This window comes from Sipha flava, unplaced genomic scaffold (assembly GCF_003268045.1).
Source record: "Sipha flava isolate LNK unplaced genomic scaffold, YSA_version1 164_pilon_pilon, whole genome shotgun sequence".
Lineage (NCBI taxonomy): Eukaryota > Metazoa > Arthropoda > Insecta > Hemiptera > Aphididae > Sipha > Sipha flava.
In genome coordinates, this window is record NW_020271825.1 from 316,084 (window position 1) to 331,129 (window position 15,046).

Genomic DNA, 15,046 nt, shown 5'->3' on the forward strand with positions numbered 1-15,046 from the left:
AATTGTTATTTTTGCAGATCTTAAATACAGTACTATAATATACTTATAAACAGTGTTTGAATTGAAAAAAAATAGATGTTGCAAAGTTTAAAAATAATATAAATACCTGAAGACTTAAATGTCTTGTTAATTAAAATATAACTTGAATACACTTGTTATTATTTTTTTTTTAAGGGGTCTCAATTCTACATTAAGAATTTAATATATATAAATAAATAATATTACAAACTTGGTATGGAGTTGTAAACAGATATTATAAAGGACCTAGTTGAATTTCGCCTGAATTAAGCAAATTAGTACCAAAAAAGTTCTTTTGGATTTCAATAAATAATTTAAGTAACTATAATAATTGTCTTTATGTGAAATGTGAATTTTCTATTATACTTTTTATTGAAATAATAATCAATGTAAATTATATTATTAAGGGTCTACGTACCAGAACTTGTATGAAGCTGAATGCAATACCACTTATGTTGTAATGAACATTAGGATTTACAAATATGATAATTTATAATTATTTACAAAATATGCCATAACCTTAAAATAACATCTGTAAAGCAGCGCTCAATTGTATAGTGGTAAAATTTGAAAATGAATTCGCCTCTCTAAGTGGATTACTTGATAAAGCTTAGTTGTCCGACCTTATTTTCTAAGACCGTGGTAAATACAATATGTATTGATAATGATAATACAGAATGCGTAAATATTACTAAATAATTGTATATTTTAGTTGGTAAATTGTTGTTTTTATTACTTCATAGTCGTCTGAGTTTTACTATCAGAATAAATAAATAACAATTTAGAATTGTTCACGTTTCATAAGAATTTTTTCCCGTTTGAGATGGCTTCAGAAGATGTTTTTGATCAGGTAATATGTCATTTATATTAAAAAAAATAAGACCAAATTATATAATATTTAGATACATACTTGTGATTGATTACTTTATTCAATGGAAAAAAATTATATTTTCATATTTGAACTAATTATTTTCGTTCTAAATCTAATTATACTGTATTATAAAATAAAAATTAAATTAGAACTATAGCTGTTGTTTTTAACTTATTTTTTTGGTGCTATAATCCCTTCTAATTGAGCTTTTAATTGTTGATTAGATCTTTTTAAAAAATTTATTTCTTCATTATATCTTTGTTGTTCAGCTATACGTTGTTCAGTTCCTTGTCTTTGATTCATTTCATACTTTGCAATTGCTGTTGCTAAGTCATCTTTAATTTTTTGTTTTTCAGCTTCCAATTCAGTCAATCGATCTTGCATGTCTGATTTGTTATGCTCTGCTGATAATGATTTTCTTATGCCAAAAGCTATACTACTCTCATATAAAGACTGATATGCATCCATTGTCATCTTAAGTTCGTCACGGACTTTCAGTAATAAAAGTCCACGTTCTGCACAATTTATAGTGACCTACAAATATATTTTATGCAAAACAATTTTGCTAAACATAAAGATATTATTTCAATATAAATATAATAATAACCTGTCGAATTAGTTCATCAAAACACTGTGAATAGAGAGCCCTTCTAATTGGGCAAATACCCGTTTCTCGTGCCTGTAAGTGTTGCAAATTCATATCCAACATTTCTGTCAACTTAATAACATCCATTCTAGTAGCTGGTTGATTTGAAACTTTTTGTCTCCACAGTTTACCATTTTCTTCCCACTCTCTTGGTGGCAATATACAATTTAGAATTTCATCACATTCTTTTATTTTTTCATTTGATATTAGGCCATCATTCCCATCTAGTTTCTATTTATAATAAATTATATTATGTTATTTATTACCTCTATCAAACCTAACCTATTTTTACTAATTTTAATTTACCTTTCTGGTTAATTTTTCTTCTCGTTCTTTAACTGATACAGGATTACTGTAGCGCACTAAATTCATTTCCAGTGGTACTATTTTCTCTCCCATTGTAGATTATAAGCTTAATTGATTATTATAATACAAATTTATATTTTATATAAAAATTTTATTTTATTTTCAAGGGTATATAACATTTAGTTAAATACAATTAGTTGAAACAAACTTTTTTTTTTCCTAATTTGATCCATAGGTATACTAGTTACCATGGTGAAAAAAACTTTATTGATCTATTAAATACTTTCTACATAGACATTAGACTTTTATATTTTAATAACATATTACAAGTAAGCGCGTAGTTAGAAATTTCTAAGGGGGGGTGTTATTCAAAATTAATTGACAAAATTATACACACGAACTTGATTACTTTACGTATATTTAAATTTTTCACATATATATTATTATAATAAATACTAAAAAAAAAAAATATTTTTAATTAGATTAACTTAATGCATCTCTTTTTTAAAGCTAGAGTATCTATTATTTCATCAGTGGTTATGACTAAATCTCGATGAATATTCATAACTGCTAAGCCATTCAACCGATTTTCATCAGTTGTGTTCCTCAAATATTTTTTTAAGCGCCATAAAGAGAAAAAAGATCTTTCACTGCTTGCAGTGGTTACTGGTAAAGTAATCAATATTTTTAAAAGTCGATGAACAATAGGAAATATTTATTATTGTGTAATGCCAAAAGTACAACAGTGTACAAGTAGCCAACTACAAAGTTTTGTTTCGGAGTTTAAAGATACATTTACATTTGATGGACATGTTTTATTTTGTGTACTATGTGGTAATTTTTTATTTAATGCTTATAAATGCATATTTTAATGATTTTAGAAACATATTTGCATGTATGTTAATGTATTTTTTAGAGCTATAAGCCCCTAAGCCTAGTAATTAATAATTAATGCCGGGTCCCGGCTTTAGTGTTTTACATTATTGTTATCGTAATACATATTTCATTTTGATAAATAAGTGTAAATCACGGCTTATGATTTATCTTTGTCTTGATAAAACATATTAAGTATACTACGGCTGAGGTGGGATGTACTACACCTGTAACACCCTTCTGGCTACGCGCCTGATTACAAGCATAGACAATGTTCAAAATGCTATTTCTATGATACGGATATATAACAACATTGATTATTTTATCATGGGTGATGAGGATAGCTATATGATTATGGTTATGAAATAATAAATTATATTAAGTATTATTTATTTTATATCTATAGGTAATATTTTATAAATATATGGACATCCTTTATATGTATACATTTATTTCAAATAAAATAGAACATAATTAAATTATACAAAAATAAAAAATATTTTTTTATGTTTAAATTATGATTTTAATAATGTATCTTTTATAAAGTATTTTTTCAATCAAAAATTATCATAATTAGAATAGTGACCTCAATACATATACAATTAAATACGAGTTTGATTATAATAACAGTTATAAATTATGTATTTTTTATATTCTCTATATAAAGTAATAAAAATTATTTAGTCATTTAATTATTTAACCTAATTTAAACTATTTGTTTATCAATTAATTCAATAAATCAATAAATAACTTCAAACCTTAGTTATTATTGATTTCATTATTTTTTTTATATTACTTAATAAATGTTTTTAATCATGTCTTCATATTTTATTTATAACAATTTAAGTATTTAAACTCAATTTTAAGTCAATCAAGTTCCATATTTTTATACTTTCTATTGTATCTAATTGATTAATAATTCAATCTAAGAAAAATTAATTTATGAATATAATTTACTAATTTATTGATATTTTAAAATTTAGTTTGATGAAGAAGAACAACAAGTTGAAGGACAGTCATTTACAAAAGCTGGCCGTAAACGTCTTTTTTCGAAAGAATTACGTTGCATGATGTATGGTTTTGGTGATGATGAAAATCCTTACACTGAAAGTGTTGACATACTTGAAGATTTAGTAATAGAGTTTATTACTGACATGGTATAAAATAATTCTTGTACTTTATAAATGTCATTAATACAATTATATTATATTTAATATTTGTTTAGACACATAGTGCAATGGAAATAGGAAGGTCTGGACGAGTGCAAGTAGAAGATATTGTATTTTTAGTACGTAAAGATGCTAAAAAATATGCTAGAGTCAAAGAACTGTTGATGATGAATGAAGAATTGAAAAAAGCACGGAAAGCCTTTGATGAAGGAAAATTTGCTGGTAAATATAATCATTTAAAACCAAATTTGATAGATCATGTTAATTGTTCTTAAAAGTATAATCAAATATTTTATGTAATAATTTGATTGTCTATTCACATAAAATCAAGATAAATTTTAAAAATGATATTATACATTTACCTGACAACTAAAAACATCTTTTAGTTTTGAATATTCTTAAATATTTCTTCAAATTTTAATTGATATAATATAATAATAATAATATATATAATAATTATTACTTTTAATAATATTTCTTTCTTTCCATCGTATTAAAAATGCTAACTGATTATTGTTTTATATTTTCAGGTAATGAAGTACCAAACAATGGTAATTGTAGTATTGCTAAATAATTAATAAGACTTGTATGTGTTCAAAATTGTATTTATTTTTATCTATTTTATTTTTACATGTACATAATTTAACATTGATTTTATTGTATACATTTTTCTTAGACACGTGATTTGATTATAATTACATTATACTTATTTCTTTATACGATTTATTTTATGATAGGAATAAACAAAGAAACCTGCCTATACAATTATTGGATAATATGAAAACATATTCTTGGTAGAAGTATTTTAATTTGTTATTGTCATAATTTATTTAGTAAATAATATTGTAGATAATCTCAAAACTTGCCTTTAACAATAATCAAATTTTGTGTTGTATGTAATTCCACTTACAGCACCTTTTTTTCTCTGAAAAATCAAATATTTTAGTAATGGACAAGAATGATTTAGTATGACCAACAAATTTGCAGGGTATAAATATACTTATCATTATTTTCTACTTATATCCACTGACCAATGAAATCTTAACACATTTATAATATAGTTTTTCTTTTTCTGGTTTTTATAACTCTCTAAGAGTTTTTTCTATTGCCGAATCACTACTTCTTCGCTTGTCTCAATTTTGTACTATCTAAAAGTATAGTTATTATATATATATAATTATATATAATATTATATAGATGCCATAATTAAATGTGTATTATTGATAATGTATATTTTATAACACTTTTTTTCAAATAAACCTAGTGGTAAATATGCTTACCACTATTTGCATTTGGTTAAAATTATAAAATATTTATTTTATCACAATATTGATGAGAAATAAACTTATTTATAAACTCAATTTATTTTAAAGGTATCTTATGTAAAATCTAATCTTAAAAATTCCAATGACAATCGTTTGCATTAATTTAAACTAAATTAGCTTACATAATATACTCTTATTAGGGTTTTTATATTTCTTGATAGATTAGTTTGTTTTATGGTTAGGAGCATACAAACAATCAATTTTTACCGAACTGTTGCAAAAGTTAATAACAATGAAAAGTCTATGGATAAAACAAGATTCTGTAATATCAAAACTTCCAACCTTCAGCGCCTGTCGTTATGTCTTACTGCTATAGTTATGATCAACCTATGTTTTATTAGAAATCGGAAAAGTTTGATTTTAAACATGTTCATTGGTGATTATTGTTATCCTAGGAATGAAAAACAAGTGATAAATGAAACTATTGAATAATGAACTTGATAAATGAAAAAAATTGACCTTAATTTCAAATAAAAAATTATGAACATTTATAAAATTAAACAATAAAAATTACGAAAATCCAATACATATTTGTAGTATAAAATGCATACAATTCAAGCTTAAAGCTTAAAATGTAGTTATGATTTTTTATAAAATTTTCTTTGTAACCAAAAAAATAATTACTGGAAAGTCGCAAAAATATTGTATAATCACTAAAAAACAAAATATGATATTTTAATAAATTTCAATTAAATATTTTTAATTATTCAGTTTATGGTTTGAAATATTTTAGTGACATTCGTTTTATTTACAGGTATTTGAAATTTTTGATTTTCTTAAATTTTAGATCACTTCTCTTGCGAATATAAAATCATAAAAAGTTCAACCTAACTTTTAAAGAATTATAGTTATACATCAATCATGAAGTTATAAATATATATAGAAAAATAAATATCATTAAAAATATTTTCATATAAAAAAAAAAAAAAACACAATATGATCGCTGGTTTGACATGATTATTATGTTGCCTATATTAAAAATTTTCAGAAGTTAGTCTTAAAAGAATTGATCATGTTATCTTTATGATATATTTTACGATTGACAAATTAACTAAATATTTTTATTTTCATAGCTGATGTATATTTTTGAAAAAATCATTTAGTATATTTAAGTATCAACAATTATATACCTATCTAAGCGGCTATGAATTTTTACCAAAAACCATCAAACTAAACCCCTCACTTTCCTTAATTCAGTATTTATTTTTAGCTTTCAATTATAAATCTAAATTATGAATAAATATTTATTTTTTTCGAATTTGATGATATAGAAATATTTATACTTTCAAAAAATTAACCAAGAATATCAACATTTGTTCAAAATCTGAGTATTACCTATGTAATATTTTCATTCAATTGTATTGTTTATGTAGGTATAATAAAACTCGTAGCATTATTCTTATTCAGTTTAGCCACAACTAATGCATTTTTTCCCTGTTTAAATACTATTTATATTTTAGTATTATATGTTAATTTTTTTTTTAACTTAAACTTTGACAGCAACGGTTATTAGCTTTTTCTAATGAATATTTACATTCTTTTATAATTTATTCATACATTAAAATATATTTATTTTTGTCTTATCAGCCTTTTAACTGTGCACAATTTTTTAGTTATGTCAGCATACAACTTACCAACATTCTATGTATTAAAAAAATCTAGGAAAACTAAAGTTAAAGTCTGGCCGTTCTATCCAGCTGATTTCCTTCATTTTTTTTTTTTTTTTTTTTTTAATGAAAGGTATTTAGACACAGATAAGTCATCAATCATTGAAATTTACTCAACTCCCACCAACGCGATTCTTCCCTGTATATTTCTTATGGGACACATTCACTCAAGCAATTCAAATTCTCATAGCTCCTCTTCTAATGAATGGATCTTGATCGTTTCACTTCCAGAACACTCAGTGGACCATGCTCTTTCTTTTAAACAATTAACTGCTTAAATTCGTTGTGTTTGAGGAAAGTTATGTGTGCACAATCAACTTTACTTTCAATTTTTTCCAAATACTGCATTCTCATTGGCTCTTACTCAGTGATATAACAACAAACAACTCATAAACAATACTAATATTATTACTTATATTAGCTAATATTGTCTGAAAGGAAGCACTGTAAAATTTAATCAACATTCTCTGTCATTTCGATGTGTCTTTCAATTTTCGATATTATATTCAATTATTGATTTGTTAAAATGTATTTATGTACTGATTTAACTTCACCTATACTTTTTTATTATATAAATAAATTATTTATTGCAAATTTTCGCAATGAGTATACTAGTATTTTATTTTGTTAAGTTAAAAAATGTTATATTTTCAGACAATATAACTGTTATAGAATTTAAATTACTCAATAGCTACGATGCATTAAAAAAAAAAAAAAAAAAATTTAAAAACGAATACAATTTAAAATGTAACATCACATTAATATTTCAAGAAAATTGACTTGTTGATGAACATGATATCAAGAGAAATTTTCGAGTTTTTATTAAATTAAAATGTCAAATTTTGGACAATTCATGCCTGATGTATGTATGATAGCAAACAAAATTTGGAAAACAATTTTAACACACAGTTTAAAAAATTTCCAGAAAAAAAGTTGGGATGGAAAAGAAATCCATTTTCTATATAATATAAATAAAATGGATTCTGAATTAAGTTTAGTTATGAAAGAAGAACTAATCGAGTTATCCTCCGATGAAAATCTGCGTATAATATTTAATCAAATTACAAATGATACATTTTGGATTTCTATAAAATCAGAATACCCAGAATTGTCAAAAATAGCTGTATCAACACTTCTACCATTTGTAGAAACTTACGAGTACTTGTGTGAAACGGCGTTTTCAACTCTTACAATAATAAAAAACAAATATCGGACAAAATTAAATGTAGAATCAGACTTAAGAGTTGCAGTCTCTAATATAAAACCTAATATGGAATCAATAATATCAAAAGTTTAAGCTCAAGTATCCCATTAACACGTGAATAAAAAATTAAATTGTACATTTTTAAAATTTTATTTATTTATTTTTTATATTTAAATTTATTGTAGATAAGTATATGCTTGTATTATTTTAAAATAATGTTGTATTATAAATTAATTAAATTTTTAAGTGTAAATTAATCAAAATCGTAAACCATATAAATATTTTATCAGTAATTAAATCAAATTTTGATGAATAAAACATTTTTTTTTTTTTTGAAGGGAGTCGCAGTACAAAAAAATAAAAAATAGGGGGTCACAATCCAAAAATGGTTGAAAACTGATGAACGCAATACGAACACTTACAAAAACGTTATAGGCCGTACACTGTCGCCAACTTAAATGTAATTAAATTAATAATATTACAAATTTCAGTCAATGCTAAAAATCCATACATAGGTGATGACACGTGTTTTGAACTATCACGTTAAACGGATTCCCATACAAATTAGTCTATATATAGATGTATATTTAGATATACCTGAATTGTGTGAGTCCACTTCCGAGTGTCTGTAGTCTATACAAATTATCTACATTCTACATTTTATCAATTTATTCATTTATTGAAACAGGAAGTGAAGTGAGTGTTAATAAATACTTCTATATAATATCCGTATAAGGATCAAGCTGACACACTCAACTCCATACGAAGATCTTGTCATTGAATTTAAACAAAAATGTTTCTCATGCATCCTTGAATGATTACTTGTATATTTTCATAAGTTACTGATTTAATATATTTATTTTTTGTAAACTAATGTTTTAATATTTTCTAAAATAAGTTTAATATAAGTATGTGTAATAAATAAAATTAAATACAATAAGTTTTTAATCTTAACTATTGCTCATTATTATTAACTATTATAACAGTTATTTTGTTGGTATATGCCAAATTTCGTCAGATTGTATTTCTTTATCAAAAAAAAAAAAACATATGATTATAGTTGTAATTATCATCAATAAAATAATTTAAATGGTAATTCTACATATATGGATTTTAGATTACATACAGATCATTTATTCAATAAATTTATATTTACAAAGATAAGTGTACCATATATACACAAGCAGTATGACAATATATTATGAAATCAAGCAATAGCATAGAATTTCTGGGTCAGATATATTATATACATTTCGATCCACTCGTGTATCATTCAATTATTCCCCGAAAATCTTCACAGTTGAAGTTTACTAATATTTTCATATCATTAGTATAATACAACCAATGAGTTGTACAATCATTACCTACGATTATATTATGTTCAGATATTCCAATTAATTATTAAAATTGTAACAAATTGGGCAAAACAGGCACGGTCAATGGTATATCCAATAGTAATAATTACACAAAATGAGTATAAATACAAATCCTACACATGATTGAAAGCTATAATCATTTAAAAATATACAAAAATCCGGATTAAAAGTAGAATATGTTTTGAAAAAATACATGGAAACGTATTCTATAAAAAGATATGACATCAACAATTATTAAGTCACGGTATGAATAATTATTCGGAAACTCAGTTTTAGTATTCTGTCTTCAAATCGTATGGCGAATTACTGGTTTAAAAAGATTTATTACGGGTATAAAAGTTAAATTAAACTGACCATATTAACCAGTCGCTTAGACAGGGGAGGAGAGATTTTAAGAGGTTATTGTAAATTATTAATAGTACAACCCCCCAAAAAAAAATCCTATGTGTGAAACTGATATTAACATTAAGTACTTCCTCAGTGGTCTTGAGTTTTCGTAATACGTATAAAATATAAAACGCTACGAACAATACATTTATTGATCGCGATCAAAAGGTAATGAAAAAACCATAAAAAAGTAATTCTGGCCTCAAAGTTTAATAATTGTATTAATGCAGCTGTATATACGATAATCACGAGAAAGTAACCCACGTAAAGACAATTGTCTGGATCAAACCTACAAGGTTTAAATTATTGATTTTTTTTCAAAGTTTATTTGTAATATTGTTTATATATATTGTATTTTCACTGTCCATCTGTTTTAACCGCAACACTGCAATGAAGACTTTCCATTTATATTCGTTTCCATTCATTCTATGGATAGAATGATTTACGATTTTGTTGCCATGAGGTGTAAACAGTAATTAGCATTGTTCAGCAATTCTAGAGATACCGGGTAACTTATATAAGATACAAATAGGTTTCATAAACCGATCACTGATCTAAATTTACTGGACTTTTATACAGTTACATTATGAATATAATTTATTTTTGATCATAATAGTATAGTGCTCGAAATCGTATTCCTACTAAATAAATAATATGAGTATTGTCAATTAGTATACTTTTTAAGAGTATTTGAGATGTATACGGAGTGACTGGAGTGACTTCGACCTAATAATAACCGTATACCGCATATAAAAATATTATTAAACTCGAGTACCTATGACATTAACCGTCGTGTACAAAGCATATACTACACACTGAGTCGCACTAGTGGTAGAGTGAACTGTCGAGTTATTGAACATAATATCCAGTCATTATAGCTCAACTAATGTTTTGAAAACTAAACATTTGATTTATTAAATATTGTTTGTGTTTAACATTAAACATAATTATGTCCTGCTGTTGGTGCAGACACAGTTTGATAGCTTTAATATTGCGATCCTATGCTGTTTTCAGTTAATCACTAAGATTTCACTTATCCGTTTAAACTATACGAAAATTGATTTGGTCGTATATTGCGGTATCGGCTTAAACGCAAAACAGAATATGCACCGACGTTCAATTGATACGAGCACATATGTCACGGCAAACGAATTCTCGACTGTTCAACCCTACGCCGGTCTTGTTCTCGCCCTGATTTTCAATTTCGTTCGCTTACCGACTCCTTCGCGGGTCATTTTTCTAACCCGCAGGCGCGTGCGTACCGAAAACGACGCGCGTCGATGAAAATAATAATGATAATAATACACGACAAGAATTACTACGTGGAGTGCAGTGCACGGGGTTCCGCGAACAGGTTTCGCGCGGCGAGCTGTTGTGAGCGACAGGCCCATTTAAGGGCGTACCGATACACTTCCATATTTGTCGAGATTCATTCGCCGTCGTCATTAATGAACTTCACGTGGTCGCGCGTGCGTACATCGGACGCACGTTACGAGCACTGTACGATTACCATAATTATAGTAATTATTTGTGTTATTTTAATTATTCGGTCGTTGGGTCCCCCCTCCCCCGGGAGGAGAGGGGAAGTTTTAACACGCACGCGTGCACTCACGTGTTACAGACGTACAATATATTTTGTATATATATATATATTATATTATTGACGAAGTTATTTCCTCCGTCGCGGAGTAATACTTATATGCACACCGGACGGTTCAATCCGTCCGTCCTCCCGCTCGTCGGCCGACGGATATGAAAATAATATGTTACAGGATAAATTATTTATACATTGTGATCGACAAATAGTAGGTCTGGTCCATGATATCGGGCCCCGGGGTCAGTGGTTTTCAATGGTCTCCTACGAAATTAATTTTGATTTAAAAAAATAATAATAATAGCGATCGCCTGTTAATTTTATCAGAAAATACCGTAGAATACTTGAACAAGATAAATTACTCGTATTTAAAAAGGTAGGATAAGTGACAATAATTTTCTCGGAATCTTACCTACTGCCCGCATGTACAGTTTATTCATTAAAATGTTCACCATATCCCTTTCGGCTATATGACCTCTGAATGTTCAAAATGTACCCCCGGCAATCGCCGGAAAGTGGAGTGAACTAGACTGACACTGGAAATAATATTATTTTTGCCATACTGTCAGAAGTGTAACATTATTATTAGAAATGCGTATTGAACCGTGTTCAAGATATTTATCGCGTATTGTATTCGAAATCCCCGATGTATGTCACAGTTTATAATATATATATTATTTTCACGTTTTTATAGTTCTCCATAAGCTTTTTTTTATCAATTTTTTTTTTAATGTGATATATTTTATTTTTAATCACTCCATAGTTTTTTTTATAAACACCAACATTTCTGACGTGTATAAAGTAAACAGATACGGGACGAAAAACGGTTAAATAATACAAAATAAAACTCTTCCACTTTCCACTCCGTTCATTGCTCGATATATATAATAAATAATCAACAATCGGTCATATTTTCAATTTTTATACATGAAATTTTCAAAAATTAATTTTTCTTCAGATTTCGAATTACAAATAAAAAAACTCGGACAGGATAAAGTAATTTTACTGTATTTGATTTGAATGCAATGTTGCATTCGAAAAAAAATGATTCTGAGTGGACGAGGGAATCTTTTTTATTTAATTTTATTCGTTTCTATGGTGATAAACAAAGCGTTTTAAGAACAGCTTAAGAACGATTTATATAAATAGATAATTTATATAACTATAATTATTACTTATAATTAGGAAATATCATAAAAACGAAAAAAAATATAAAATAAAAGAAATAGCTCAAAAGTCGCTCAAATATTTTGAAAATTTTACCATGGCTAAGCAATGATAATATAAGTAAACAACCCAAATTTCAAATTTTTATGAATGTTTTTAACCGAATTACAATAAAAAAACTCCCAAAATTAAAATGTCTATAAAATGCTCAAAAATGGCTAAAATTTTCCGAACTTAAAACCATAAAAAAACAAAATCCAAAATTTAACAAAAAAGATCTCTTGTCATTTTTCATTTGAAGCAATATTTCTAGTATAAAACGTCTTCCGTAATTATTTAATATTATAAAATCGTGAAATCGTACATATTTTCTCCTTTAACCGCTTTTATTTCGAGTACCATTTTGAAAATCGAAAAATTACCTTATAATAGTACCAGCTCAAGAACATTATCTTTCAGAAAAGATGCTATACTTAATACTTTTAAGCAAATTTAGAGGGAGAAAAAATGTTTACAGAATAAAAAAGGAAAGTAAATAAACATCAATGTAAAATCATAACATTTCTCCGTCCGCTCAGAATCTAAAATACAAATCAAACTGTAAAGTGAATGCCTTATAATGAACTACCGAATACATAAAATACTCGTTATATATTATATAAAAATATAATACGACATATTACCCTATCTTTGTAATAAAATAACTATACGTTTACATAGCAACAAACCCATTACTTAAACATATATTATATTTTACTATCTGAATCACCTGGCCAAGTCGGAAGATATTTTATTGTTATAGAATACTAATCACAATCGACATCAACCTAATTATTAAAATCAATTTTTTTTCTTTATATGCTTAAAAAGGCTTTTTAAGACAATCACATCTCACACTTACTTCCTCCATTCTTCTTTATCAATTTTTCTTTCTTTCCAATTCGTTACTCCAACTAGCGATTGAACATCCTTGTTGACGAAGTCTTCCCATATTTATTTATTTTCAATATTTGAATTTCCAAAGTCAACATATATAACTAAATATAATATTCTCCGAGTAACTAGAAAGTGAAGAAATGTATAGACATCCTTACAAATCCCAAAACTATCTCAATCCTTCGGAATGAAATTTTCGAAAATTATTTCTTAGAACGACTGTATACATAGTAATAAGTAAATTCCCTTAATATTTCAAATGCTTCATTGTTGACTGTACGGTAATCAGTCAATCAGTTAGTGGTATTTAAATCATATATATAAATATATACAATCAACGGTCATTATAACTTCATTGTTTTATTAGATTATTTTTATTGTAATAATTATTGAATGCGCGGCGCTCACATTCAGATTATATAGATGTACCTATAGGATATAATTTATGCGCGTACGACATAATATATAGGTACATATATGTGCATAGATTCTTTGGATTCTATGTGACCGCTCTTGGAATAAGTACGCAGTATATCAATCACGTGGCTTAAAAATATAATTTTTCATTTGAAGTTTTTGATATATCATTCAAATAATTGCTCACCTATGTTCGGCTGTAGTAAGACAAAACAACTATTCGCCTTCAAATAATACGTTTAGTAATAATATTTCAAATTTTTTCACGTGTAATATTATACATTATACGCATTATATAGTTCAGTTGTTTTATAAATTTAAATATTTTACAGATTCATTATAGCTGTCACGTACCATATTTTGAAACGCTCAAATTACGTGCACGTAATACACGGCCAAGGTGTTCCAAAAAAAAAACCTTGTCAATGTGCTTGCTTCTAGATAGATTTTACTTCACTTTACACTTCATATTACTCCATATGTGACTGTAAGACCCTATGTGCAGCTACACAGAGTCTAGGTGGCGATAACACGTTTAAGTATATTTTTCGACGTCAATACAAATTCACCTTGTCTCTAACTTAAAGTTAAGTATTTCTCGGTACAATTCCATACGAATACCAAAAAAACACTATTTAGGTTGTACTATACAACTCGAGTGTATACCTCGAGAAATATTGTTTCAAGTCATACATGACAGTTAACGTAATTTCAAATGGTATTATGACTGATTCTCATTTACATTCTTTAAAATTCGTATGAACAAAATATGTTCCCTATATAATTAGAAATAAATCTAGTTTTAATATTTCACAACGTTTTTAGGTTTGGTTGCATTTTCTAGTTGAATAAAAGTATTGGCTGTTGTGTTCAATTTGAAATAATCTGTACTCGGAAGTACCATAATATCATTATATATAATATCATACTGATATAATTATATGCACCGACTTTTACCAGCTTGTGAACCACTGAAATTATATAGAACTGGTATACACGTATTGATTTAATTAGCATTGAAAATAAATGTATAACAATTATTACCTTAGATAAAGGTGACCATACGTCCATATTATAAGTAAATATTTCA

The 15,046-nt window shown here is 26.5% G+C and overlaps 2 protein-coding genes across 2 annotated transcripts; one reads left to right on the top strand and one right to left on the bottom strand.

Annotated features, from left to right (window-relative positions):
- Positions 1-637: 637 nt before the first annotated feature.
- LOC112679595 (transcription initiation factor TFIID subunit 13) lies at positions 638-4,520 on the top strand. The gene is made up of 4 exons (XM_025549465.1): positions 638-868; positions 3,698-3,871; positions 3,940-4,105; positions 4,414-4,520. Exons 1-4 carry the CDS (start codon positions 842-844, stop codon positions 4,455-4,457), a joined length of 411 nt encoding a protein of 136 aa, XP_025405250.1. The 5' UTR covers positions 638-841; the 3' UTR covers positions 4,458-4,520.
- LOC112679594 (33 kDa inner dynein arm light chain, axonemal) lies at positions 1,055-2,222 on the bottom strand. The gene is made up of 3 exons (XM_025549462.1): positions 1,842-2,222; positions 1,497-1,766; positions 1,055-1,423 (listed from the first exon to the last, which is right to left on the bottom strand). Exons 1-3 carry the CDS (start codon positions 1,932-1,934, stop codon positions 1,061-1,063), a joined length of 726 nt encoding a protein of 241 aa, XP_025405247.1. The 5' UTR covers positions 1,935-2,222; the 3' UTR covers positions 1,055-1,060.
- Positions 4,521-15,046: the final 10,526 nt, after the last annotated feature.